General features: G+C 46.0%; 1 protein-coding gene across 1 annotated transcript in view; it reads left to right on the top strand.

Annotated features, from left to right (window-relative positions):
- Positions 1-27,929, top strand: part of greb1l (GREB1 like retinoic acid receptor coactivator) — a 46,254-nt gene that overhangs the window by 9,382 nt on the left and 8,943 nt on the right. The window contains exons 5-27 of the mRNA XM_029623393.2: positions 122-298; positions 591-767; positions 1,616-1,741; positions 8,478-8,600; positions 11,411-11,548; positions 11,874-11,999; positions 12,657-12,794; positions 12,985-13,170; positions 16,352-16,651; positions 16,862-16,990; positions 17,327-17,461; positions 17,643-17,840; positions 18,018-18,198; positions 18,460-18,652; positions 18,918-19,051; positions 23,535-23,877; positions 24,481-24,596; positions 24,716-24,960; positions 25,141-25,715; positions 26,019-26,121; positions 26,269-26,424; positions 26,605-26,744; positions 27,109-27,270. Coding sequence (XP_029479253.1) covers positions 122-298; positions 591-767; positions 1,616-1,741; positions 8,478-8,600; positions 11,411-11,548; positions 11,874-11,999; positions 12,657-12,794; positions 12,985-13,170; positions 16,352-16,651; positions 16,862-16,990; positions 17,327-17,461; positions 17,643-17,840; positions 18,018-18,198; positions 18,460-18,652; positions 18,918-19,051; positions 23,535-23,877; positions 24,481-24,596; positions 24,716-24,960; positions 25,141-25,715; positions 26,019-26,121; positions 26,269-26,424; positions 26,605-26,744; positions 27,109-27,270 — 4,301 coding nt within the window. The remainder of the gene's footprint in view (positions 1-121; positions 299-590; positions 768-1,615; positions 1,742-8,477; positions 8,601-11,410; positions 11,549-11,873; positions 12,000-12,656; positions 12,795-12,984; positions 13,171-16,351; positions 16,652-16,861; positions 16,991-17,326; positions 17,462-17,642; positions 17,841-18,017; positions 18,199-18,459; positions 18,653-18,917; positions 19,052-23,534; positions 23,878-24,480; positions 24,597-24,715; positions 24,961-25,140; positions 25,716-26,018; positions 26,122-26,268; positions 26,425-26,604; positions 26,745-27,108; positions 27,271-27,929) is intronic.

Below are 27,929 nucleotides of genomic sequence, written 5' to 3'. Positions count from 1 at the left end.
GACATTATTCAGCAAGCTGATGACGATAATACTAATTCCAGTGAACGCGACCATGGTACGTGTACTGAGTGTTGTTGTGGATGTTTACTCCCGAGCTGACTGTTCTGTCTCTTCTTCTCAGGGTTCTGTCAGGCCGGTAAGGATCTCCGTCTGGTCTCCATGGCGACGGAACCGATCGAAGTCCCAGCTGGCTTCGAGCTTGTCGGTGCCAAATCCTCCAGCGTCCCAGAGCACATCCTGGTGTGTTCCGTGGACAGGCGCTTTCTGCCTGATGAGAACGGGAAAAATGCACTTTTAGGTCAGTCCGGTCTCTCTGACCTGATATACTGAGGTAGACATGAGTATTTTACCCGCTCAGCTTAGATGAGTCATCGGAAAGACTCGATTTTTACCACCCTCCATACTGTAGCTTGCAACTAGTTTTGATTACTGTTGCATTCAGCATTTGGTTAACCTGTGCTGTGGCCTCCTAATGCCACATTGAATTGAGCAGCTTATTTTTGCTGTTCATCAATGTTTGGCGATAGAAATATTGACATAAGACTATAATGTATCCTTATAATATGTCCTCTATGTTATTGTGTGTGCAGGGTTTTCAGGGAACTGTGTTGGCTGTGGGGAGAAGGGGTTCCGGTACTTTACTGAGTTCTCCAACCACATCAACCTGAAGCTGGCCACACAGCCCAAGAAGCAGAAGCACTTAAAATACTACCTGGTGAAGAACTCTCAGGGTGCTCTGTGCAAAGGACCCCTCATCTGCTGGAAAGGTGAGATGTCTCTCTGACCCTATCTGCATTCATTTCACACACTTTCTGCAACACTTTCTCTTATACCTGTGTTGTAACACTGTAATTACACTAGTAACATTGTATGTTGCTACAACATGACTGGATGTTGTATAGTAGTTTAGTAAATGGTTACCCGGACTATTTGCATTGTGTGCCCCCCCAACCCCTCTTTTACGCTGCTTGCTATTCTCTGTTTATCTTATATGCATAGTCACTTTAACTATACATTCATGTACATACTACCTCAATTGGGCCGACCAACCAGTGCTCCCGCACATTGGCTAACCGGGCCATCTGCATTGTGTCCCACCACCCGCCAACCCCTCTTTTACGCTACTGCTACTCTCTGTTCATCATATATGCATAGTCACTTTAACCATATCTACATGTACATACTACCTCAATCAGCCTGACTAACTGGTGTCTGTATATAGCGTTGCTACTGTTTTATTTCTCTATACACACACACACACACACACACACACACACACACACACCCCCCCCCCCCTATTGGTTAGAGCCTGTAAGTAAGCATTTCACTGTAAGGTCTACCTACACCTGTTGTATTCTGCGCACGCGACAAATTGACTTGGATTTGATTTGATTTAAATGCATTATAAATGCGTAGTAGCCTAATGGAGTTAAGTGGTTTTTGTAATAACGTAATAATAAATAAACATAATAATGTGGCATTGGTCTGGGGCTACATTTGTTTTATGACCCATCAATATACAGTATATACAAAATGTATCATTGATTGATTCACTGATAATATGTTTCCAGCTCTATTTTAAAATGTTATTTATTTCTCTCCTCCTTTTCCCCAGACTGCAAGACGCGCCAGTTCTCCAATAGCAATGCGTCCACCTCCAAGCCCAGTTCCTCATCCTCCCTGAGTTGCAAGGAGAATGGAGGCACCAACGGACTCAGCTCTTCCCCTTTCTCCCTCTCAGGTAGGACACACACACCCTCCTCTTCCGCTTTCTCCCTCTCAGGTAGGACACACAAACACACCCTCCTCTTCCGCTTTCTCCCTCTCAGGTAGGACACACACACACACCCTCCTCTTCCGCTTTCTCCCTCTCAGGTAGGACACACACACACACCCTCCTCTTCCGCTTTCTCCCTCTCAGGTAGGACACACACACACCCTCCTCTTCCGCTTTCTCCCTCTCAGGTAGGACACACACACACCCTCCTCTTCCGCTTTCTCCCTCTCAGGTAGGACACACACACACACCCTCCTCTTCCGCTTTCTCCCTCTCAGGTAGGACACACACACACACCCTCCTCTTCCGCTTTCTCCCTCTCAGGTAGGACACACACACACACACCCTCCTCTTCCGCTTTCTCCCTCTCAGGTAGGACACACACACACCCTCCTCTTCCGCTTTCTCCCTCTCAGGTAGGACACACACACACACACCCTCCTCTTCCGCTTTCTCCCTCTCAGGTAGGACACACACACACACACACCCTCCTCTTCCGCTTTTTCCCTCTCAGGTAGGACACACACACACACACCCTCCTCTTCCGCTTTCTCCCTCTCAGGTAGGACACACACACACACCCTCCTCTTCCGCTTTCTCCCTCTCAGGTAGGACACACACACACACCCTCCTCTTCCGCTTTCTCCCTCTCAGGTAGGACACACACACACACACCCTCCTCTTCCGCTTTCTCCCTCTCAGGTAGGACACACACACACCCTCCTCTTCCGCTTTCTCCCTCTCAGGTAGGACACACACACACACTCTTCCTCTTTCTCCCTCTCAGCTAGGACACGCTCATGGCAATCGACTCTGTCTCAGGTTATAGTGCTCATTCAGTGTGAGATCTAAGAGGGACGAGGCAAAATGAATGGCAAATAAAACTAACTGTAAATTGAGAAATCATGTGACTAAACTAAACAAAAATAAGAAGAAACTGTACTATGAAACAAAGATCAATTATATAAAGGATGATGGTAAAAAGCTTTGGAGCACCTTAAATTACATTTTGGGCAAAAAGGCAAACTCCGCTCGATCATTCATTGAATCAGATGATTTATTCATCCCAAAACCCTCTGATATTGCCAACTACTTACATTTTTTATTGTCAAGAATAGCAAACTTGGGCATTAAATGCCAGCAACAAACTCTGAATGAATAATAATGGCGCCGGAGGGGATGGCTGCCGTTTTACAGGCTACTAAACAACTGTGCTATTTTGTTTGAAACTTATTTTGGACACAAATTTGCTGCTACCATCTCTTATGACTGAAAAGAGCTTCTCGACATCAGAACCGTGATTACTCACCTCAAACTGGACAAAGATTTTTTCTTTAATGAGTCCGACGCAAAGGATATACTGCTTTCCGGAGACCAGGCCCAAATCCCCGTCGTTCACGTGAAGAAAAGCTGGAGATACAGAGGGAGAAGGTCAGGGTCTCTTGTGAGGATTCGTAGGCGAGTGAGTGAATCGCCACTACCATCGGTTCTATTGTCCAACGTGCAATCCCTGGAAAACAAACTCTATGATCTACGGTCGAGACTATCCTACCAATGGGACATAAACTGCAATATCTTATGTTTCACCGAGTCATGGCTGAACGACGACACGGATAATATAGAGCTGGCTGGGTTTTCCATCAATCGGCAGGACAGAGCAGTTACGTCTGGGAAGACAAGGGGCGGGAGTGTGTGTCTATCTGTCAATAACTGCTGATGCGCAATGTTTAATGTTAAAGATATCTCAAGGTATTGCTCACCTGAGGTAGAGTACCTCATGATAAACTGTAGACCACAGTATCTACCAAGAGATTTATCATCTATATTATTCGTAGCTATCTATTTACCACCACAAACTGATGCTGGAACTAAGACTGCACTCAGCAGACTTTCATGCAGGCAAACTTAAATCTGTTTTACCTCATTTCCACCAGCATGTCACAGGTGCAACCAGAGGAGAATAAAAATCTAGACCACCTTTACTCCACACACAGAGACACATGCAAAGCTCTCCCCCTGCCCTCCATTTGGCAAATCTGACCATAATTCTATCCTCCTGATTCCTGCTTACAAGCAAAGACTAAAGCAGGAAGAAGCAGTGACTCTCTCAATACGGAAGTGGTCAGATGACGTGGATGCTACGCTACAGGACTGCTTTGCTAGCACAGACTGGAAGATGTTCCGTGATTCAGCCAATGGCATTGAGGAGTATACCACCTCAGTCAACGGCTTCATCAGTAAGTGCATCGAAAATGTCGTCCCCTCAGTAATCGTACGTACAGTACATATCCCAACCAGAAGTTATGGATTACAGGCAACATCTGCACCGAGCTAAAGGCTAGATCTGCCCCTTTCAAGAAGCGGGACATTAATCCAGACGCTTCTAAGAAATCCCGCTATGCCCTCCGACGAACCATCAAACAGGCAAAGCATCAATACAGGACAGAGATTGAATCCTACTACACCGGCTCCGATGCTCGTCGGCTGTGGCAGGGCTTGCAAACTATTACAAACTACGAAGAGGAACCCAGCCGTGAGCTGCCCAGTGATGCGAACTTACCAGAAGAGCTAAATGCCTTTTATGCTCGCTTCAATGCAAGCAACACAGAGCACCAGCTGTCTCAGATGACTATGTGATTACGCTCTCTGTAGCCGATGTGAGCAAGACCGTTAAACATGTCAAAATTCACAAGGCCGAGGGCCAGACGGATTACCAGGGCGTGTAGCCATGAAGTGATTTGAAAGACTAGTCATGGCTCACATCAACACTACCATCCCAGAAGGCCCAAAACATTGTCAGACTCCAGTCATCCAAGTCATAGTGTCACAGGTCAGGTTTTCTCCCTTGAGGGTACTACCTGAGGTTTCCACTGGAGTGCACCCTTGGGTAACTTCTAGTATCCAGGTGACGCTTATTGGGATCACATGCTGGATGACTATTTTAGGTTCCTCTGTGGACTGGGCCAGTTGCTCAGGTCTCATGTTTTGTTCAGTGTTCTCGTGTGCCCTTGCTTTGTTTTGCTATGAAGATCTTGAGTGAATATTCTGGATTTACCCTTACCTCTGCCTGCTGTGTTTCTCTGCACCTGGGTCCGAGTTCGTACTAGCATTAATGTCAGAGTGTTCTCACTGCTACCGCATGACAAATGGAACCGTAGTGCCAAGTCTAGGTCCAAAAGTCTCCTGAACAGCTTTTATAAGACGGCTGAACAATTAATCAAATGGCCACCTGGACTATTTACATTGGGGGGAAAAAAAGAATGTTGAACCAGATACATTCATGCTATTTCACAACTGACTCTCACCACGCTTATAGGGAGGGACACTCAACATGTGCGGTACTAACACAAATTACTGTTGCTTGGCTGACAGAAATTGATAACGATATGATTGTGGGAGCGGTTTTGTCATGCATCTTTTGACATTATCAATCATAGTCTGTTGCTGAAAAAAACGCGTGTTGTGGCTTCACATCCTCTGCTACACTTGAAGTCGGACATTTACATACACCTTAGCCAAATACATTTAAACACAGTTTTTCACAAGTCCTGACATTTAATCCTAGTAAAAATTATCTGTCTTAGGTCAGTTAGGATCACCAATTTATTTTAAGAATGTGAAATGTCAGAATAATAGCAGAGCTTTTATTTCTTTCATCACATTCCCAGTGGGTCAGAAGTTTACATACACTCAATTAGTATTTGTGGGGTGGCAAGTAGCATAGTGGTTAGAGTTGGACTAGTAACTGAAAGGTTGCAAGATCGAATCCCTGAGCTGACAAGGTAAACGTCATTCTGCTCCTGAACAAGGCAGTTAACCCACTGTTCCTAGGCTGTCATTACAAATAAGAATTTGTTCTTAACTGACTTGTCTAGTTAAATAAAGGTAGCATTGCTTTAAATTTAACTTGTCAGGTTTGTAAGGCCTCCTTGCACGCACACACTTTTTCAGTTCTGCCCACAAATGTTCTATAGGATTGAGGTCAGGGCTTTGTGATGGCCACTCCAATACCCTGCCTTTGTTGTCCTTAAGCCATTTTGCCACAACTTTGGAAGTATGCTTGGGGTCATTGTCCATTTGGAAGACCCATTTGCGACCAAGCTTTAACTTCCTGACTGATGTCTTGAGATGTTGCTTCAATATATCCACATCATTTTCCTCCCTCATGAAGCCATCTATTTTGTGAAGTGCACCAGTCCCTCCTGCAGCAAAGCACCCTCACAACATGATGCTGCCACCCCTGTACTTCACGGTTGGGATGGTGTTCTTCAGCTTGCAAGCCTCCCCCTTTTTCCTCCCAACATAACGATGGTCATTATGGCCAAACATTCCTATTTTTTTTTCATCAGACCAGAGAACATTTCTCCAAAAAGTACGATCTTTGTCCCCATGTGCAGTTGCAAACCCGAAGTCCAACTTTTTTAATAAGACTGTTTTGGAGCAGTGGCTCCTTCCTTGCTGATCAGCCTTTTAGGTTATGTCGATATAGGACTCGTTTTACTGTGGATATAGATACTTTTGTACCCGTTTCCTCCAGCATCTTCACAAAGTCCTTTGCTGTTGTTCTGGGATTGATTTGCACTTTTCACACCAAAGTACATGAATCTCTAGGAGACAGAACACGTCTCCTTCCTGAGCGGTGTGATGGCTGCATGGTCCCATGGTGTTTATACTTGCTTACTATTGTTTGTACAGATGAACGTGGTACCTTCAGGCGTTTGGAAATTGCTCCTAGGGACGAACCAGACTTGTGGAGGTCCCCAAAAAAATTCTGAGGTCTTGGCTGATTTCTCTTGATTTTCCCATGCGGCACTGAGTTTGAAGGTAGGCCTTGAAATACATCCATAGGTACACCTCCAATTGACTCAAATGATGTCAATTCGCCTATCAGAAGCTTCTAAAGCCATAATATCATTTTCTGGAATTTTCCAAGCTGTTTAAAGGCACAGTCAATGTATGTAAACTTCTGACCCACTGGAATTGTGATACAGTGAATTAATCTGTCTGTAAACAATTGTTGGAAAAATTACTAGTAGATGTCCTACCGACTTGCCAAAACTACAGTTTGTTAACAAGACATTCGTGGAGTGGTTGAAAAAACAAGTTTTAATGATTCCAACCTAAGTGTATGTAAAGTTCCGACTTCAACTGTATATCGTGAATTAAGAGTTAGTTACCTGTCTAACAGAACAGTGTTCTTTAATGGAAGCCTCTCTGACGTAAACCAGGTAGAGTTTGGCATACCTCACGGTAGCTGCCTTGACTTTATTTTTATCAATAACCTACCACTAGCATTGAGTAAAGCCTGCGTGTCCACGTGCGCTGATGATTCGACATTGTATACGCCAGCAACCACAGCAAGTGAAAACACTGCTATACTCAACAAAGAGCTGCTGTCAGTTTTCAAATGGCTGGCAAGTAATAAACTAGTCCTAAATATACAAAAAAAGCTTGGGACAAATCATTCACTAAACCCAAAATCCAATCTAAATGTTGCAATGAATAATGTGTCAGTTGAACAAATTGAGGAGACTAAACTGCTTGGTGCAGTTAGATTGTAAACGGACATGGTCAAAACATATTGATGCAACGGTAGCTAAGATGGGGAGAGGTCTGTCCGTGATAAAGCGCCACTCTGCTTTCTTGATGTCCCAATCGACTAAACAAGACCTACAGGCCTTAGTTTTATCACACCTGAACTACTGTCCAGTTATATGGTCAAGTGCCATTAAAAAAAGAGCATAAGTAAATGACTTGTCTCAGAACAGAGCAGCACGGCTGGCCCTTAAATGGAGGGTTGATATCGATAACATGCATGTCAATCTCTCCTGGCTCAAAGTAGAGGAGAGATTGACTGAATCACTACTTGTCTTTGTGAATTATACTAAGCGGTGTCAGGGGAAGGCCCCAAAAAATGGTCAGACTCCAGTCACCCAGGTCATAGACTGTTCTCTCTGCTACCGCATGGCAAGTGGTACCAGAGCGCCAAGGCTCTTTAACAGCTTCTACCCCCCAAGCTATAAGGCGGCTGAATAATTAATTAAATGGCCACCCGGACTATTGAAAGCAGCGAACTGTCTCTTCAAACATCTAACACACAGCTCAGACACTTATACATACCCCTACAAGACATACCACCAGGGGTTTCTTCACAGTCCCCAAGTCCATAACAGACTCTGGGAAACACACAGTACTACATAGAGCCATGACTACATGGGACTCTCTTCCACATCAAGTAACTCAAGCGAGCAGTAAAATCAGATTAAAAACACACACACGCACACACACATACTAAAATACTTAACCTGATGTGTCAGCTGTGCTGATACGCACCATTGGCATGACTTCAGTGTCCTATCTCCTGACACTGACCTTGAGCTACGTCCTGCTCCCAGTTAGGTCATCACGCTCTGTCAGGGAAGGGTAGTGGTTTGACACAACACCCCTTCTCCTCTCCCCCCTCCTTCCCTCCCTCCCCTCATCTCCCATCCCTCCCTCCTCTGACCAAGATTACATCTGGCTTGAGTGTAGAGTGTCTGTTTGTTTACAAAGCATTGTTTTGTTAAACAGGACTGTTATGGATTACTTGTTCTAATGGAACAATTGGATTGAGTCATTATTGTTGATTTGTTTGGAGAGATTTTGGTTAAAGCAATTTGACAGGACCCAACAGTCACCCTGTGCTCTTATTACCTTCCAGACTCCCCTCCTACCAGGACCCCCTCTGCCACCTCTGTGTACTTCTCAGCACAGGACCTGGCCCGAGACTGCAGCTTCCTCAAGCCTTTGGCCTCTACCCCTGGGGGCAAGACTCTACCAATAGGTACAGCTCTTATTCTATCAAATCAGATGTTATTGGTCACATACACGTGTTTAGCAGATGTTATTGCAGGTGTAGTGAAATGCTTGTTTTTCTAGTTCCCAACAGTGCAAGTAATATCTAACAATTTCACAAAAAATACACACAATACACACAAATCTAAAGTAAAGGAGTGGAATTAAGAATGCATTAATATTTGGACGAGCAATGTCGGTGGCATAGATTAAGATACAGTATATACATATGATATGAGTAATGCAAAATATATAAACATTATTAAAGTGGCCAGTGATTTCAAGTCTATGTACAGTTGAAGTTGGAAGTTTACATACACCTTCGCCAAATACGTTTAAACTCAGTTTTTCACAATTCCAGACATTTAATCCTAGTAAAAACATCACATTTTTATTTGGCGTACCCCCGACGGCATTGCGCGAATCCCCTGGAGGTGTACATTGTCAGGCAGAAACAGAGCGCTGGCAACCCACAGCGTCTTCCCCTAACAGGACTGGTAACCTATTCTCACCAGATCGGTCTTTGAAACCTTGAACAAGAGTTTCACATTTTATATGGTTTTATATTTGTAACATTTTGTCAGGAAATGCAGCTCTGTCTCAGGTTCTGCTGTGGTTGTACAGCCTTTCCTACAGGGCCGCAGGTTTCCCCCCGTGTCTACCCTTCTCAATGGCAAGGCTGTGCTCACCAAGCCTTTGTCTCTTGACTGCTGTTGTCATTTGGTTTATTCTGATTGATTGGATGTTCTGGTCCAAAAGGCTTCAGTGTGTTAGTAGAACAAGTTTGTGACCACCTGGATGGTGGTCATGATATAGGACTCGTTTCACTGTGGATAAAGATACTTTTGTACCTGTTTACTCCAGCATCTTCACAAGGTCCTTTGTTGTTGTTCTGGGATTGATTTGCACTTTTTGAACCAAAGTACATGAATCTCTAGGAGACAGAACACGTCTCCTTCCTGAGCGGTTTGACGGCTGCGTGGTCCCATGGTGTTTATACTTGCATACTATTGTTTGTACAGATTAATGTGGTACCTTCAAGAATTTGGAAATTGCTCCCAAGGATGAACCAGACTTGTGGAGGTCTACAATTTTTTCTGAGGTCTTGGCTGATTTCTCTTGAATTTCCCATGATGTCAAGCAAAGAGGCACTGAGTTTGAAGATAGGCCTTGAAATACATCCACAGGTACACCTCCAATTGACTCAAATGATGTCAATTAGCCTATCAGAAGCTTCTAAAGCCATGACAACGTTTTCTGGAATTTTCCAAGCTGTTTAAAGGCAGTCAACTTTGTGTATGTAAACTTCTGACCCACTGGAATTGTGATACAGTGAATTATAAGTGAAATGATCTGTCTGTAAGCAATTGTTGAAAAAATTACTTGTGTCATGCACAAAGTAGATGTTCTAACCGACTTGCCAAAACTATAGTTTGTTAACAAGAAATGTGTGGAGTGGTTGAAAAACGGGTTTTAATGACTCCAACCTAAGTGTATGTAAACTTCCGACTTCAACTGTATATAGGGCAGCAGCCTCTAATGTGCTAGTGATGGCTATTTTAAAGTCTGATGGCCTTGAGATAGAAACTGTTTTTCAGTCTCTTGGTCCCAGATTTGATGTACCTGTACTGACCTCTCATTCTGGATGGTAGCTGGGTGAACAGGCAGTGGCTCGGGTGTTTTTCTTTTTTTACCTTCCTGTGACATTGGGTGCTGTAGGTGTCCTGGAGGGCAGGTAGTTTGCCCCCGGTGATGCGTTGGGCACCACCCTCTGGAGAGCCCTGCCTTTGCGGGCGGTGCAGTTGCCGTACCAGGTGGTAATACAGTCTGACAGGATGCTCTCATTTGCGCATCTCTAAAAGTTTGTGAGGGTTTTAGGTGCCAAGCCAAATTTCTTCAGCTTCCTGAGGTCTGTGTGGGTGGACCATTTCAATTTGTCAGTGATGTGTAGGCTGAGGAACTTGTTTCTGGATGACAATGTGTTAATCTATTGTATGTGTAATTATATCTCCATCGTATAGATATTGTTACCTCACAACATCAGCTTTAAAGTGTTTTACAGCATGGTACATTATATATAAATAATATCTAGTAATATTATGCAGACATGGCACATGTGCAATAAGCTTTAGCCCATGTATTTCCAAGGGTCAGGAAATAGCCCCAGCATCACTTCTGCTATGTGCCCTGGTCTGAGTAGGAGAAGAAGGACCTGTTGCCTAGAAACAGGCTTGTTTACGTGGCCAATCATAGTCCAGATGGAGCTGTGGTGTGTAGATTAGCCTCTTCTACTGACTGGAGACACACACACACACACACACAATCCTCATCAATACTGAGCAGAAAATCCCTGTAATGACTTTTTAAAACCTGGCTATCCATTAGCTCGTTTACAAGGTTGAAAGATGGACAGGCCTGGCCTACACATACCAATCAATGTGTTAGCGTAAATGCACACGCAGTGAATCTGAGACTGGAAAGTTCCCCATCAGTTCATTGGCAATAGGAAATCAATAGCTCAGTGTTAGGCGGCCCTAAATCATTCTTATGTATTGTTCAGTCTCTATATTAGGAAGATACCTTTCAGGACAATTGGTTTTATTTTGTAAATATCAAATACATGTATTTATTTACTCTTTATTTACTATGAAGAAGATCTAAGCACGCACTTCGCGTATGGCGTCTCTCAGAAGGCTGTCAAAACATTATCTTACGAAAGTTAATTATTTAGCGTTGAACCATCTGAAAAGGAATTGTGGTGAAATGCATCAATAATGTACGGTGTGTGTGTCTGTGTAGTACCCATGGCTTTAAGAGTGAACGGGCCGACCAACGGACTGGGTCCAGACGGCCACCCCCCTTTACTGAGCCCCTCTCAGGTGTCTCTGGGACCCCAGGGACAGGGGTACAGAACCTCCGACCTAGGAGACAACCCTGGTGAGCTCCACATTCGACTCCCTAACCTCGGTGACGTTAAACATACACAGGAAATGTCTGCTTGTTGTGTTCCTGTTATGGGTGAATTGCAATACATATTTACTATTCCAATTGAATGTTTCTCTGCACCTGCGTTTTCTTTTTATTACAAATCTTAGTTTCTGAAATATGAAGTAGAATGTAGTATAATTGCTCATAGGTCACCATTGTAGAAGCCCTCTGAATGATTTTGAGAACCCAGACCCCTTTTGAGAACCCAGACCCATATTCTGCAGTTACAACATTCATGAATTTTCATGTTTCTCTTGTATTGTTTTCTGTCCAGTTTCCTCTGCCATGATCTCAGGCCCGCCCAAAAAGCGCCACCGCGGTTGGCACCCTAACCCCCTGGTGCCAGTCCCCCCTACAGCCGTCCCTGTGTCCGCCATCCGACCCATCGTCTGCTCCCCAGGTCTGGCAGAGCTTTTGATAATGTTTCGTTGTTTATTTACATAGGTACACATTCATTTACAACACTGAAAGGGCAACAGTTAGATGAATTGCACCATCACACCACAGCGTATGCTTAACGTCCAGAGCGTGTCCTGAATAGATACAGCCCTAGTAGACTTTGTTTCATGAGGAATTACTTTGAAATGTCATGCACCACCTGCATTCTTAGAGAAAAAAAAATGGTGATATCTAGAACCTAAAAGTGTTTTTGGCTGTTCCCATAATTTGAAGAACCCTTTTTGTTCCAGGTAAAACCCCTTTGGGTTCAATGTAGAACCCTTTTGATAAAAAACAAAACAAAAAAAGAGTGCACTGTAGCCCCAGACATTGTGAAAACGTGTGTGTGTGTGTGTGTGTGTGTGTGTGAGAGAGAGTGCGTGTTACATCTGACATTGATTATTACATTGACATTGCTTTTCGGGAGAAGGAAGGACAAAAGGTCCATGAAATGCTCTGTTGTCAGGGGTGATTCATTCAGCATCTCCATGGAGATAGGTTAGTGCAGATCTGAGCAGAAGCTGAAAGAGTGGGTACAAATGTTCTTTAAGAATTAGAAAGGTCCTGATTTCCAGTTTTGTAATCACAGTATTAACATGGTGTGTCTATTTCTGAACAGGCTCTGTGCTGGCCATGCCCACTCCTCAGCTGCCTGTAGCAGGTGTCCTTCAGCCCCAACCCGTCACTGCTGGAGAGACTGTCATCGTCCCTGACAACCTGCTCAACACATCAGGAGTCCGTCCTGTTATCCTCATTGGTAAATCCTCCTCATAAAACTGTATTCTCAATTTTAAAGACACTTGTACTGTACCAGGATGTGATTTAGAGAAAAGAAAGAAAGACATACTCTATATAACTCCAAATTATTTAATGAAGCAACATTTCAGGACACAGTGTCTTCCTCAGGGTATATGATTGACTGACTGATTCTGGTGTTTGGTTTGCAGGGCATGGCACATTACCATACTTCTATGGGAACGTGGGGGACATTGTGGTGAGCCCTCTGCTGGTGAGCTGCTATAAGGGCAACCAGTTGACTGAGAAGACATTGTCCAGCCTGGGACTGACTGGCAGCCAACTACTCAGTGTGGAGACCATGATCCTCCTCACCCTGCAGTACCTTGCACGGCTAGGTAAAGGCTTCAAAAGACTCATACACACACACACACACACACACGTTACATATGAAAGGCTTATTTAAAAAAGGTTTAATCAGAAATTGAGGCTGATCGTTGGGAGGCTGAGCTAAGCCAAAGCCTGGTTGTTTTAAAGTTTGGTAACACTGATGAGGTAGTTGGACCCCGCTCCCCCGTTGTAACTCAAAGTGCTCCATTAGCTGCTGCTGCTGCACTTGCTTTCACTAATGCACTTTAGTGGCTCCAAATAGCTAGCATGACCTTGAGTTGCTAAGAACTGTAATTTACTATGCTTCTCAGAGTTTTGACTGAAGAAGGACATGGATAATTTGAATCTAGCTGTTTTTTTCTGTCTGTCGGCAGGACAGAATGGCAGAGTCCGGTAAAGTCAGGGGGGGGGGGGGGGTTAACAACAGCTGGTGCGCAATCTCTAATATTAAGGAAGGCTCTGGATTCTGCTCGCCTGAGTTAGAATACCTCATAAGCTGTAGACCATACTATTTACTGTTTGTATTTTTCGTAGGTGTTTATTTACCACCACAAACTGATGCTGGCACTAAGGCCCCACTCAATGAGCTGGGCACGGCACATAAGAAAATGCTCATCCAGTGACGGAGCTCCCATGGGCTGGTGATTTTAATGCAGGAAAACTGAAATCCCTTTTACCTCATTTCTACCAGAATGTCACCTGTGCAACTAGAGGGATACAAATTGTAGATCATCTTTACTCCACATACAGAGACGAATACATAAAAGCTCTACCCCGCCCTCCATTTGGCAAATCGGACAATAAGTCTATCCTTCTGATTCCTGATTACAAGCAAAACTCAAACAGGAAGTACCAGTGACGCGCTCAATACGTAAAGTGGTCCGATGAAGCGGATGCTAAGCTACAGGACTGTTTCGCTAGTACAGACTGGAATATGTTCCAGGATTCATCCGATGGCATTGAGGAGTTTACCACATCAGTCACCGGCTTCATTAATAAGTGGATCTACGACATTGTCCCCACAATGACCATACTTACTTATCCCAACCAGAAGCCATGGATTACAGGCAACATCCACACTGAGCTAAAGGTTAGAGCTGCTGCTTTCAAGGAGCGGGACACTAATTCGGACACTTATAAGAAATCCCGCTATGCCCTCCAACGAAACAGGCACAGTGTCATTACAGGACTAAGATCGAATTCTACTACACTGGCTCTGACGCTCGTCGGATGTGGCAGGGCTTGTAAACTATCACGGAATACAAAGGAAAATCCAGCCAAGAGCTGCCCAGTGACGCAAGTCTACTAGACAAGATAAATATCTTCTATTCTCGATTCGAGGCTAGCAACACTTAACCATGCGTGAGAGCACCAGCTGTTCCGTACAATTATATGATCACACTCCCTGTAGCCAATGTGATAAAGACCTTTAAACAGGTTAACATTTACAAGGCCGCAGGGCCAAATGGATTAGCAGGAAGCATACTCGGAGCATGAGCTGACCAGCTGGCAAGTGTCTTCACTGACATGTTCAACCTCTCTCTGACCCAGTCTGTAATACCTACATATTTCAAGCTAATCACCTTAGTCCTTGTGCCTAAGTACGCCAAGGTAACCTGACTACAGCCCCGTAGCACTCACATCTGTAGCCATGAAATGCTTTGAAATGCTGGTCATGGCTCACATCAACAGCATCATCCCAGAAACCCTGGACCCACTCTAATTTCCGTACCGCCCCAACAGATCTACAGATGATGTGATCTCTATTGCACTTCACAATGCCCTTTAACATTTGGACAAAAGGAACCCCTACGTGAGGACGTTCATTGACTACAGCTCAGCGTCCAACACCATAGTGCCCTCTAAGCACATCACTAAGCTAAGGACCCTGGAACTGAACCTCTCCCTATTCAACTGGGTCCCGGACTTCCTGATGGTCCACCCCCAGGCAGTAAAGGGTAGGCAACAAGATATCTGCTACGCTAACCCTCAAGAAGGAGGCAGAGTGCATGGCCGCGCACGAATCCAACACCATCATCAAGTTTGCCTACGACACAACGGTGGTAGGCCTGATTACCGACGACGATGAGACAGCCATAGGGAGGAGGCCAGGATAGCAACCTCTCCCTAAATGTTGGCAAGACAAAGGAGCTTTTCGTGGACTACAGGAAATGGTGGGCCGCACACGCCACCATTCACATCGGCGGGGCTGTAGTAAAGCGGGTCGAGAGCTTCAAGTTCCTCAGTGTCCACATCACTAAAGACCTATCATGGTAATAAAATAAAAAACTCCATAAAACAGTCATGAAGAGGGCACGACAACACCTCTTCCCCCTCAGGAGGTTGAAAAGATTTAGCATTGGCCCTCCGATCCTCAAAAGTTCTACAGCTGCACCATTGAGAGCATCTTGACTGGCAGCATCTTGACTGGTATGGCAACCTCTTGGCATCTGACCGCAAGTTCACACAGAGGGTAGTTTGTACGGCCCAGTACATCACTGGGAGCAAACTCCCTGTCATTCAGGACCTCTATACCAGGTAGTGTCAGAGGAAGGCCCTAAAAATGGTCAAAGACTCCAGCCACCCAAGTCATAGACCGTTCTCTCTGCTCCCGCACAGCAGTGGTACCAAAGTGCAAAGACTGTTACCAAACGGCTCCTGAACAGCTTCTACCCCCAAGCTATAAGCCTGCTGAACAGTTCATCAAATGGCTACCCGGACTATTTACCTTGACCCCCTTTGTTATTTATTTCTTTACCTTAATTGTTTTGCATTGGCTCTATGCACACTCACTAGACTCTACCCACACACTCACACATACTACACTGACACTCCAACACACACACACACACTGATTGCCTCGTCACTTTTACCCTTACACACAGGTACATACAATACTGTATTACCTCATACAAAAACCCATTGACTCAATACTGGTACTCCTTGTATATATCCTTGTTATTGTTTTTGTTGTGTTAATATTTCCTTTTTTATTTAGCAAATATTTGTCTTAATTTTTAACACTGCACAGTTGAACGGGCTCTGCACTGTTGAGAAATTAGATTTGATTGTCTTGTTCACGTTGTAAAAACATAACAGCATCATCCCCCGCAAAACACAGCAAGTAGACATGGAAAACTATATTTCTTTCCTCTCTTCACCTCTCCTCTCCTTCCCTCCCCACTCCAGGTTCGGAGCAGATCCCTCTGAGGGAGGAGTTTGAGCAGATTGTGCTGAAGGCCATGTTAGTTTGTCCTGGAGGTCCCTCCATCTCTCCGGCCCAGCTGCCCTGGCTGGCCCGCCTGGAGGCTAGTGTCTCTGGGGGCAGTGTCCAGGTCCTGGTCACCTACAACTCCCTGGGAGAAGGCATCTCTGAGTCCCTGCGCTCGCTCTGTGACGGTCCGCCCTACCAGCAGTGCCTGCCCACCTACGTAGTTATAGTGTGTACCTCCAAGATGAGCGGCAACGAGTTCTGTGTGCTCGCCCTGGGTGAGTGTTCCTCCATACAGCCTGTACACTATGATACGTAGATGTGGTGTGTCTGTATTTTTATAGCATGCTAAAGGGAGTAATTACAGTAGGTAAGACTTGTGTAAGCTCCCAGAGCTAATGCCTAGGCTTTAGCTCTGCGGGCTAGCACAGTCGTACGGCGCAAAGGAGACTCGGGCTCGTTCAGACTCATCTGTATGGGTCTTACAGGGAAGTACCAGGCACGAGCGCTAGCCGAGGGAATGCTCACCACCAATGAGTTCCTGAAGGAGATCAGCTACGAGCTCATAACAGGGAAAGTCAGTGTCCTGGCGTCACACTTCAAAACCACCTCACTCGGTGAGTATACCAGATGCCCGGGGACACGACATCAATGGGAAACACTCAAAGGTCATTTCTAAGGAGGAAAATTAATGATTTAGGGTAGCCCAATGAATCAATCAATCAATCAAACAAACAGCTGTGTTACAAAGGCAATGGCACATTTACCTTCCTAAATGCCGACTGGCACATTCCAGCTAGGCAGTCACAGGACTGAAACGAGACACTGTGCCACAAACAGACAGACATCAATATTTGATGAGTAGATTTTGTTTCTGTAGCTGCTGTGTCTGTGTGTGTGCTTGTGTGCGTGTCTGTCTGACTGGTGGTGGCCTGCTATGCTGTTGTTTCCAGGGGACAACCTGGACAAGCAGCTGGTGCGTATCCAGCGGAGACGGAAGGGCCAGGTCATCCAGCCCTTCCAGGGCGATGTCACTGACCACATCCACTCCCAGGATGCAGCCACCATGGTGCCACCCTCTGAGTCAGGTGAGGCACGGCCTCTGTCTGGCCCCTCTTCTGACCCTTCCTCCTCTTTCTGCTGGAGACTCTGACGCTATTTAGCTCCTGGATGGATAGATATGATAAGAAGCTACAGTATATACTAGATACTTGGCTCTAAGTTTCCAGTATGATGACATGTGTCCCCCCCCCTCCCTCACCCCTCCAGAGCTGCCGAGTGAGATGTTTCAGATCCACCCTCCCCAGCTCAATGTAGCCAGGAGCCTGCTCTCCCAGGTGTGCTCCATAGCAGACTCAGGCAGCCAGAGTCTGGACCTGGGACGCTTTCGCAAGGTGGACTTCCTGGTTCTGGTCCCTCCGTCCCACATCCTGGTGAACCAGACTGCTCAACGCATCCGACAATCAGGTACTCATGATTAGGATCGAAAGGCCGCACTGGGCAATACTACAATGGGTAAATAAAAATAATTTCTAGTTGGTTGTGAACAAGAGGTCCATGTCAAGACTATCTCTACCTGTTTTTTTGGTTTCTTAGTTACTTGCGTTGGACTTTTTATAATCTCTTTCTGCCCGTCTCTAAAAGGAGTGCTAGTGGACCTGGGTATAGAGGATGCGTCCTCAGCTCACCAGAGGTCCGACAAGTATGTGGTGCGTCTCGACGGAGACGTCCACGGCAAGATGGAGAACTTCATGAGGAAGGTCAAACAGAACCCCTACACCCTGTTTGTCCTCATCCACGACAACTCCCACGTGGACCTGACCAGGTAACACACACACACGCATGTCGAACACACACACATTTGAGTATTGAAATTGTGCCGCCGACACTTGGTTCTGACAGATGTAGTAACTGAAAACATTGATACGGTTAGGTCTGTCCTCGGCTGCGCAGTGTACTGATAAGAACAGAACAGCCCAAGCCAAGACAGAGAAGAGCAGAGGCTTCTTTTTAGTCATACGTATAGAACAGGACAGAACAAGTTTCCCCAAAGGAAACCTCTTTTTTGTTTCCTCTCTCTGTGTAGTGCCCTGTCTGGTTCGGTGTGCCACGGAGAGCTTCAGGGTCTGGCTGACAGGGTGGTAAACTGCCAGGAGGTTCTGGAGGCTATGAATCTGCTGGTGCTGCAGGTCAGCTGCTTCCCATTCACCCTGCAGACACGACAGTCCCGCATCAGCGTCCACAATGAGGTGCACTGGCCAGCCAACACCGACAGCTTGGTGAGTGGCCCTGCGCAGTGGTTCATCTCTGCCACCTGGTGGCAGCTATATGGAATTACATGTACATTATTTGAGTAATTTTTTTGCTTTTGTACAATTTTGGGGGAGTGCCAAGATGGCGGCACTTTGGCTTCAGCACAGCTCCCCCCTATTGGTGTCTAGTGTATATATAAATTATTGGTCAGACATGTAGATGTAACTAATAGACAGAGAGATTAGTCAATTTGCTCAGACAGCAGCTGATGTTCCTGTGTTCCACCCATAGGGGGAGCTGTCTCCTAAGGACCTGGTGTACTTTGGCCTGAGGGACTACAGCAGCTCTCTGCAGTGGGGGGTGGCCAGTCCCATCCTGCGCTGTGACGACGCATTCGAGAAGATGATCAACACACTGCTGGAGAGGTCAGTCAGTCACTCTGGGTCAGGGTTTAGGGCTCATAAAATCTCTAAGGGTGTTCCTCTCTGGGATAGGCGGGACACTTGCGTCCCACCTGGCCAAAAGCCAGGGAAAATGCAGAGCGCCAAATTCCAAATAAATTACTATAAAAATCTAACTTTCATTAAATCACACATGCAAGATAGCAAATTAAAGCTACACTTGTTGTGAATCCAGCCAACATGTCAGATTTCAAAAAGGCTTTTTGGCAAAAGCATAAAATGCTATTATCTGATGATAGCACAACAGTAAACAATGAGAGTAGCATATTTCAACCATGCAGGCACGACACAAAACGCAGAAATAAAATATAAATCATGCCTTATCTTTGACGAACTTCTTTTGTTGGCACTCCAATATGTCCCATAAACATCACAAATGGGCCTTTTGTTCAAAATATATATCCAAAATGTCAATTTTTGGCGCGTTTGATCCAGAAAAACAATGGTTCCAACTTGACCAACGTCACTACAAAATATCTCAAAGGTTACCTGTAAACTTTGCCAAAACATTTCAAACTACCTTTGTAATACAACTTTAGGTATTTTTAAACGTAAATAATCGATAAAATTGAAGACGGGATGATCTGTGTTCAATACAAAAAGAAAACAAACTGACGCTACTTTTCTGGTCACGTGCCTCTCTGACAGTCCACTTCAAGTGACTCTCATTCAAGATGGCCGTACTTCTTATTCCATAAAGGAAAAACCTCAACCAATTTCTAAAGACTGGTGACATCCAGTGGAAGCGGTAGGAACTGCAAGCAAGTCTGGTTTCCCAATGAAAATTCATTGAAAAGACAGTGACAACAACAACAAAAAATCTGAATGGTTTGTCCTTGGTTTTGCCTGCTACATAAGTTCTGTTATACTCACAGACATGATTCAAACAGTTTTAGAAACTTCAGTGTTCTTTCCAAATCTACCAATAATATGCATATCTTATCTTCTGGGGATGAGTATCAGGCAGTTGAATTTGGGCATGCTATTCATCCAAAAGTGAAATTGCTGCCCCCTATCCCAAAGAATTATAGTCCTCTTCAGTGGAGGCTGGTGGGAGGAGCTAGTTGAGGACAGGCTCATTGTAATTACTGGAATGGAACAAATGGAACGGAGTCTATGTTTTCTGTATGTTTTCTGTGTTTGATACTATCCATTACAGCCATTACAATGAGCCCGTCCTCCTATAGCCCCTCCTACCAGTCTCCACTGGTACTCTTTAAAAGAACCGATCTCAGTCCTCTTTAAAGTGAACTCTGGGGTATAAAAAAAGCTAAAGAACTCAGTTCTCTTTGTATTCACACTGCCCTTGCCTTTGAATGAGGGCACCTGGACATTTTGCCAGCTCACTTATTTTTGTGGTCAGAGTCCCCTTTGCATTCATATTGCTATGTTTTGAAAGGAACCCAGATCTTTTTCAAACATTCACTCAATGCACTTTTTTTCCATGAACCTGCACATCATCTTCTCTCTTTCGTGACACCGATGTCAGGGGTTATGGCAGGGGAAACGTTGTTCCAATAGTCTAGTGTGTGGTGCGGGAATAATGACAAGGGAACCTGGGGAGTGTTGTGTTCACATAGCCTTCAAAAAGGGAACCAGACTGCGAACCTAAATCGAGGTGGTCTCGGTTCAGTTTGCTTCAGGGGCTCTTTGTTTTATTATTATATATATATATATTGTCATTTATACCCCCTTTTTTGCTTCCAAATTTCGTGATTACGATCTTGTCTCATCGCTGCAACTCCCCAACGGGCTCGGGAGAGGCGAAGGTCGAGTCACGTGTCCTCCGAAACATGACCCGCCTGTTATCTGTATGTGAATAACTCACATCGGGGAGTTTGGTAAACTGCAATCATAATCCTTTCCAAAGGTATAACATGTTACAGGTCATGACATCCTAATCAGACACTCATAATGCACCTGTTTATATAACCTAGATAAGTGCCCCACTAGCGCCATCTCTGGGTTGGCATTATGCCCATTATCTTAACATCTTCCTTTCCATTTTGATAGCTCAGTGAAAATACCTATTTACATTATCAACAACTATTTTATTTTTATAAGATTTAAAAAAAATTGTTCATCTCTTAAGGGACATTGTCCCCATACCTAAGGGACAGTCTTCCCAGTCTCCCCTTATGGCCCTCCTGTGCCCTGTGCTCTCCTGAACTGGGCGTATGTCCTTCCGTTCGATACTTTCGGCCCTTTACTTCCACTTCATATGACCTTGCGCTGACGTGCCCTATGCATGTGCCAAGACTCCATGTGACATCTCTGGCGTGAGGTGACAGGAGCACTCTGACAGCTTGGCCTTGTTTTATTACAGGCCGATGTTTTGCATGCTGGTCATAGTAATGTTTTGACTTGTCCTGATCTGCACGTTTGTGTGCCTGAACATCTCCAATTACCTTTGGTGCGAGGCGCTTGGGAGCTGTTGGCAACAGAGCGGGTGCGTCTAGACATTAAGCTCTGTACAGGACTGCTGCTGAAGCACAGGCTAAATGGCTTGCCACACATAGCCTTTGTGACGCGAGTCTTTGCTATTTTCACTGCTGACTCCGCCTTTACCATTACTCTGACTGTGGTAGGGTGAGGAGGTCACATGATGGAACTCCCAGGTTTTTGCAAGCAAGAGTCTTGACTCGTGAACTGTGGCCCATTATCCGGTACTACACCACTGTCAGGTATGCCATATATGCTAAACTGCTGCTTACAACAGCCAATGATGCAAGCGGCTGTTGTGTCAATCACTTTCTCCACCGCCCAAAAAATCTGAATAGTAGTCCACTACAATCGGAAAAGGAACGTGAACAGATCCATTCCCTCTTTAGGACGTGCTGGTACGTCATGTGGGTGCAGCGTTTCCTTTTGCTGCTTAGGTAGATGAGCATTACATATGCTGCACACAGCCACAAAATGTTACATTTCTTGGGTCATGTTGGGCCAGAATACTGAGTCTCTGGCTTTCCTGAGACTGGCTTCGACCTCTGGGTGCCCTGCATGGATACGAGAGAGAATCGTCGGGTGTAGAGTTCATGGCACTACCACCCTGTCGCCTTTGTAGATGACCTCTTCACTGCATTGTGAGTTCGTTTCTGTCCAGTAGTCCCTCACCAGGATGGGCGGACTCTCTCTTGTGTCCAGCCAGCCTCTTAGGATCTTCCCGTGTGTCACGTGTGCTCCTTCTCCAGCCTCTGGGTCACCAGGCTGCTCGTTAGAGCGCACACCTGTCACCAGCGTTAGGCGCATAATGGACTCACCTGGACTCTACTATCACCTCCTTGACTACCTGCCCTTTAAATGTCACTCGCTCTGGTTTCTTCCCCAGTCATTGTTCCTGTTTCATGTCGGTGCGCTGTTTGTGTTTTGTGTTCACTTGTTTCTTTTATTTATTCAAACATTGACTCCCTGAACTTGCTTCCCTACTCCCAGCGCACATCGTTACACCGTGTCTGCGGGGCGATGATTTGATCAGTAGCATGGTTCACCTCTTCAAACTGAGTGGCATGGCTCTGGTCTCCTATTGGAGGGTTCAAATCCTGGTTCTGACACCATGTTATTATCTGTATGTGAATGACTCCCATCGGAGAGTTTGGTGAACTGCAAGCATAACCCTTTCCTTACAAGTTACAGGTTTGTTTATATATCCTAGATAGGTGCCCCACTAGCGCCATCTCTGGGTTGGCATTATGCCCATTATCTTAACACTGCCAAACCGCGCTTCTTAACATCCCTTCGCTTAACCCAGAAGCACCAATGTTCAACTGACGACCAAAGTCAGCCTGCAGGTGCCCGGTCCACAAGGAGTCGCTAGAGCGCGATGAGCTAAGTAAACTCCCCCTGGCCAAACCCTCCTCTAAACCCAGAAGACGCTGGGCCAATTGTGCGCCGCCCTATAGGACTCCCGGTCACAACCGGTAGTGACCCCGCAACACTGCAATGCAGTGCCGTAGACCGCTGCACCACTCGGGAGGCCGCACTATTGTAAAGTGGCAGTTCCACTGGATGTCATAAGGTGAACGCACCAATTTGTAAGTCGCTCTGGATAAGAGCGTCTGCTAAATGACTTAAATGTGTAAATGTAAATGGCTCTTTTGAAGGGTCGGAGTTCCTTTGGAGTGTTTACGCTGTTACCAAAGTTAAGCCAATCACGCGTTCACAAAAAATTGTCTGAAACGGACCTAAGGAGGTTTAGGGACTTCCTCTCTCTCACACACTCGCTGTCATAAAAGTCAAACATATATATATATAGATATATACACACACACACACACCTTTAATTTGAATTTTATTTCTTACATATCAACAATTTTTAAAAGTTTAAGTTCAAGATCATCAGAAAGCCCCTGCTTGACCAGCTCCCCAAAAAGCTGCTCAACCAGTTCACCTGGACACCAAACCTGCCTTGACACATCTAACACCACCACCTCTCCTCTCCTGGTTGCAGACACCCCCACCTGCACAGCATGGTGATCAGGAGCTACCTGTTGATCCAGCAGTACACTGAAGCCATGATGGCTCTGACCTCCTCACCTTCACTACGGGATCACATCACCCCGGAGACCCTGGCCATGGTGGAGGATCTGATCAGTGCCCCGGGCCGGGAGGGGACCAAGGGCCGGGGCCACATGCTGCTGGTCCGGGTGCCCTCTCTGCAGCTGGCCATGCTGGCCCGGGAGCGTCTGGAGGACGTCAGGGACAAGCTGGGTCTTCAATTCTGCTTTGCTGTGCTGCTGGGAAGCCCTGCCACCGAGCTCAGCCTTCCACGACACTTCGCTAACCGACTCAGGGTGAGACGAGAGGTCAGGAGGGAGGGCAGGGTGGCCAATTTGTATTTGCCTATTCTTAAAGGCCCAGTGCAGTCAATGTGATTTCCAGTGTTTTATATTTATTTCCACACTATGAGGTTGGAATAATACTGTGAAATTGTGAAAATGATGATAAGAGCTGTTTGAAAAGACCGCCTGAAATTTCAGTCAGTTTTGGTGGGTTGGAGTTTTAGCCTGCCTGGTGACATCAGTTAGTTAATAGCACAATAAGAAAGAAAATTCCAAACTTCTCTGCCATTAACAGCTAGTTTTCAGTTTTCCACTCCAAGACAGGCCTAGCAAAATTCTTGCTTGAGAAATTGCTCTTTCCCAAGAAGCTATATATATATTTTTTTTTTGGGGGGGGGGTCATTTTAATTGAAAACAATCACAATTAAACAAGTACTTAATTGTTACCCAGAAATGATTTGATATTGAGATGACCTTGAACACCACCCCTCTATGAAAGAAGTGGTTTGATGAAGATGTCTTTAAAAAAATGTCTTTCATCAGACTGAGACATAACAACCTGGTTTTAATTTGGCTCCGAAACATTTCTAATTGTGTGTTGTGTTGTTTCGGCAGGCCTGGCGGGGCTGTGAAATTGAAGACTGGATCCCTCACACCTATGAGGATCTGGAGGGTCTTCCCTGCATTGTCATCCTCACTGGAAAAGACCCTCTAGGAGAAACCTTTCCAAGGTACTACTGACATGACCGCATCTACATCTGCTGTAGAAGGTGCATCGTCAATTGGCTTGACTTTGTAGAATCGATTAAAATCCTCCACCTCACCTTTATACTGGATCTTTCCCCCTTAGGTCCCTGAAGTACTGTGACCTGCGTCTGATAGACTCCAGCTACCTGACGCGTACGGCCCTGGAGCAGGAGGTGGGTCTGGCCTGCTCTTACGTGTCCCTGAGGGTGGTAAAGGAGCCCTGCAGGTCCATGGCCCCCAAGGACCCAGAGACGGACAAGACCAGTGGCCCTCAGGACCCAGACCTAGAGTTGCACATGGACCTGGAGAGGCCCCAGAGCAACAGCAGCGCTGCTACCAGAGGCCCCGGTAGGTCGCTGGACAAAAGAGACCCAACATGTTTAGGAAATTGGGACGAGATGATTGTTGTAAGGGTTTAGAATACTGCGTAGTGATGGTGTTACAGTTGTGTTTATGAAATCATTTTGAAATACTGTACTATGAGTCTGAACTCTCTCTCTCACCGTCCCATGCCTCTCCCTTCCCCAGGCTCTCTGGCGGAGAACAGGGTCAGCTCCTCTGACATCCCTGACTCCTCCCAGAACCCCTCCACCTCCTCCTGCCCCCCCGGAGGCAAGACAAGCAGCATCATGATGGAAGACGGGACTGGCACGACCTCAACATCCCCCCGCCGGGTCAAACAGGAGTGTGACTCCCTGGGCAGTGCCACCTCCCGCCCTGCCAATGCCCCTCCCTCTTTCTGCTCCTCCTCCTCCTCTTCCTCCTCCCCCTCCACCTATTCGACCCAGCACCCCAGTCAGTCTACGCAATGCGGCCGGGGCAGCATGTCGCCTCGGGTCTCTCCCCGGACTGTCATCCTGTCGCGCGCGGCCTACAACCTCCTGGCTGGAGAATCAGGGAGCCAGCTGAGCTCCTTCTCCCTGCTGCCTCACGCCGATGTGGGCTGGAGCAGCCCGCTGAGGCCCCTCTTCACCCCTAACTTACAAGGGTCAGAGCAGAGCCTCTTCTACAGACAGTGGACCGTAGCCAGGCAACATCATGCCGACCACGAGGCCCCCCCAGGGCCACACCCACGACGCCTGCTGCTCAGCGGGCCCCCACAGGTTAGAGACCATACACATATTAACATATGACCTCTTGTCTATATCAATGACAGCTTCTCTCCTGTATAAGTCATGCATCGTATTCTAGAGCGGCATGCTGATATTCATTTTCCTCACTTATCCCTCTTCAACCAAGAGAATATCGACCTAGTTGTATGGAGTCCTAAGAGGCGATTGTGTATAATGACGGTATTCGAATGGATATCGCAGATTGAGTGGCAATGGCTGCATGCAATGAGTGTCAGTGGTAAAAACCAGATAGGTTGTGATCGGTTGAACAACTCTGTTTTGTCACTCTGATAGGTGGGGAAGACTGGTGCCTACCTGCAGTTTCTACGCATCCTGTTCCGTATGTTGATTAGACTGCTTGAGGTGGATGTGTATGATGAAGAGGAGCTGGAGGAAGGTGAGGAGAGCAGGATCCCCTAGTTAATCTTTTCTTTATCTGTCTGTTCCTCTTTCTCTCTCCCTCTTTCTCTCTCATTTTCTCTCATACTGTCTTAGTCGAGAAACTGAGGCTGATGTCAATGTATGTTGTATCGTTCTCTTCTAGCGATGACGGATATGTCCGAGGCCACACCCCCAGCCAGCACCCAGTGGCCAGACATTGAGGAGTTCCTCAAACTGCCCTTCGACCTCCTCCCCAGAGACCCTAAGTTCAGGAGGGCCAGCGCTGTTTACAGTTACAAGATGCCAAAGGGCTTGAAAGGTTAGCAGAAATAAACTCTTATTCCCATCCCTGTCATTGTAGGAGGAAGCTGCCCTTGTTTCCCTGATTCAGGGTCAGATATTGCTGCGCCTTCTACCTCAAGCTTCACTGTCTATGTATATTGTACATGCAGCTTTGTCCCATAGCATATGGGTATAACTGTAATGTTTGTCCACGCAGATCCTAAACTGGAAGGAGAGAGCAAAATGCCTGTGAAGAGGGAAACTGTGTCGATACGGCTGAGTATGTTCGCAGCCCACAATGCATTTCACCATTGTGATCAGTGTCACCATTACTGTGAAGCCAGCCCAGCCACACAGGTGAGTACACAGGGAGGGAAAAGAGCCTTGTACAGTATTTAGATATTAATAAACGGCCCTGGGAAGGAAAGGGTAGCTAGTTTGTCATTGTGAAGAGATCATTTGTCTCAAGGGAGAACTTGATTTATTGGCTTAACGCCTAATGCTGTGTTGTTTGGTCTCAAGCCCCTCCCCCCTTTTCTAAACCTATCGAAAAACCACCGTCCAGCTTGTAGAACGACTGGTGTGCTGAGCGGGTCAGCCTTTTGTGCTGAGACGTGTGCTGACCGGTGCAGCTCTGTCTGTACTGGAAGTGTAAATGTGTATAATAATGTGTGTTATGCGTGTGTAATGTGTGCGCAACCATGTGCGTGTTTGTGTTCAGCTGTCGGAGTGCACATTCCACGCCTTCACGTTCTGCTCGTCCATGCTGGGAGAGGAGGTGCAGCTCCACTTCATCATCCCCAAGGCCAAGGAGCAGCACTTTGTCTTCAGCCAGCAGGGCAGTCACCTGGAGAGCATGAGGCTGCCCCTCATCGCTGCTAAGGTAAAGGGTGATGGGGGGGGAATCAGTGGGGATTGGGGGAAAACCTTGAGACAGCCCTCGAGTTCTAAGAATGTTTTTTTATTCGATTTTTTTAACCGTTATTTTACCAGGTAAGTCGACTGAGAACACATTCTCATTTACAGCAACGACCTGGGGGAATAGTTACAGGGGAGAGGAGGGGGATGAATGAGCCAATTGTAAACGGTGGATGATTAGGTGAACGTGATGGTTTGAGGGTCAGATTAGGAATTTAGCCAGGACACCGGGGTTAACACCCCTACTCTTACGATAAGTGCCATGGGATCTTTAATGACCTCAGAGTCCGGACACCTGTTTTAAAGTCCCATCCGAAAGACAGCACCCTACACAGGGCAGTGTCCCCAATCATGTTGTGCCCAAGATGAATGTTATCAATATTGACAAGGAATGTTTTCATCCTTCAGCTTCTGTAATCAGTAGTGCATTCTATGTGCTTAAATGAAATAGTGCCATAAGCAACACAGGCACACACATCATCACGTTACAAGGTGTTGCCACATTTCACACACAGCGCGAACTATGCACCTATGTGTCTCTCGTTCGCTCACTTCAGTTGTTTGATGCTACTAGGCCCTAGCCTAGTGGAACCAGCCTGATCTCGCCATAGCTCAGTGTTCAGT

This window comes from Oncorhynchus nerka, linkage group LG20, assembly GCF_034236695.1.
Source record: "Oncorhynchus nerka isolate Pitt River linkage group LG20, Oner_Uvic_2.0, whole genome shotgun sequence".
Lineage (NCBI taxonomy): Eukaryota > Metazoa > Chordata > Actinopteri > Salmoniformes > Salmonidae > Oncorhynchus > Oncorhynchus nerka.
Note: the sequence above shows the minus strand (reverse complement) of the source record. Positions and strands in the feature narration are given on the sequence as shown.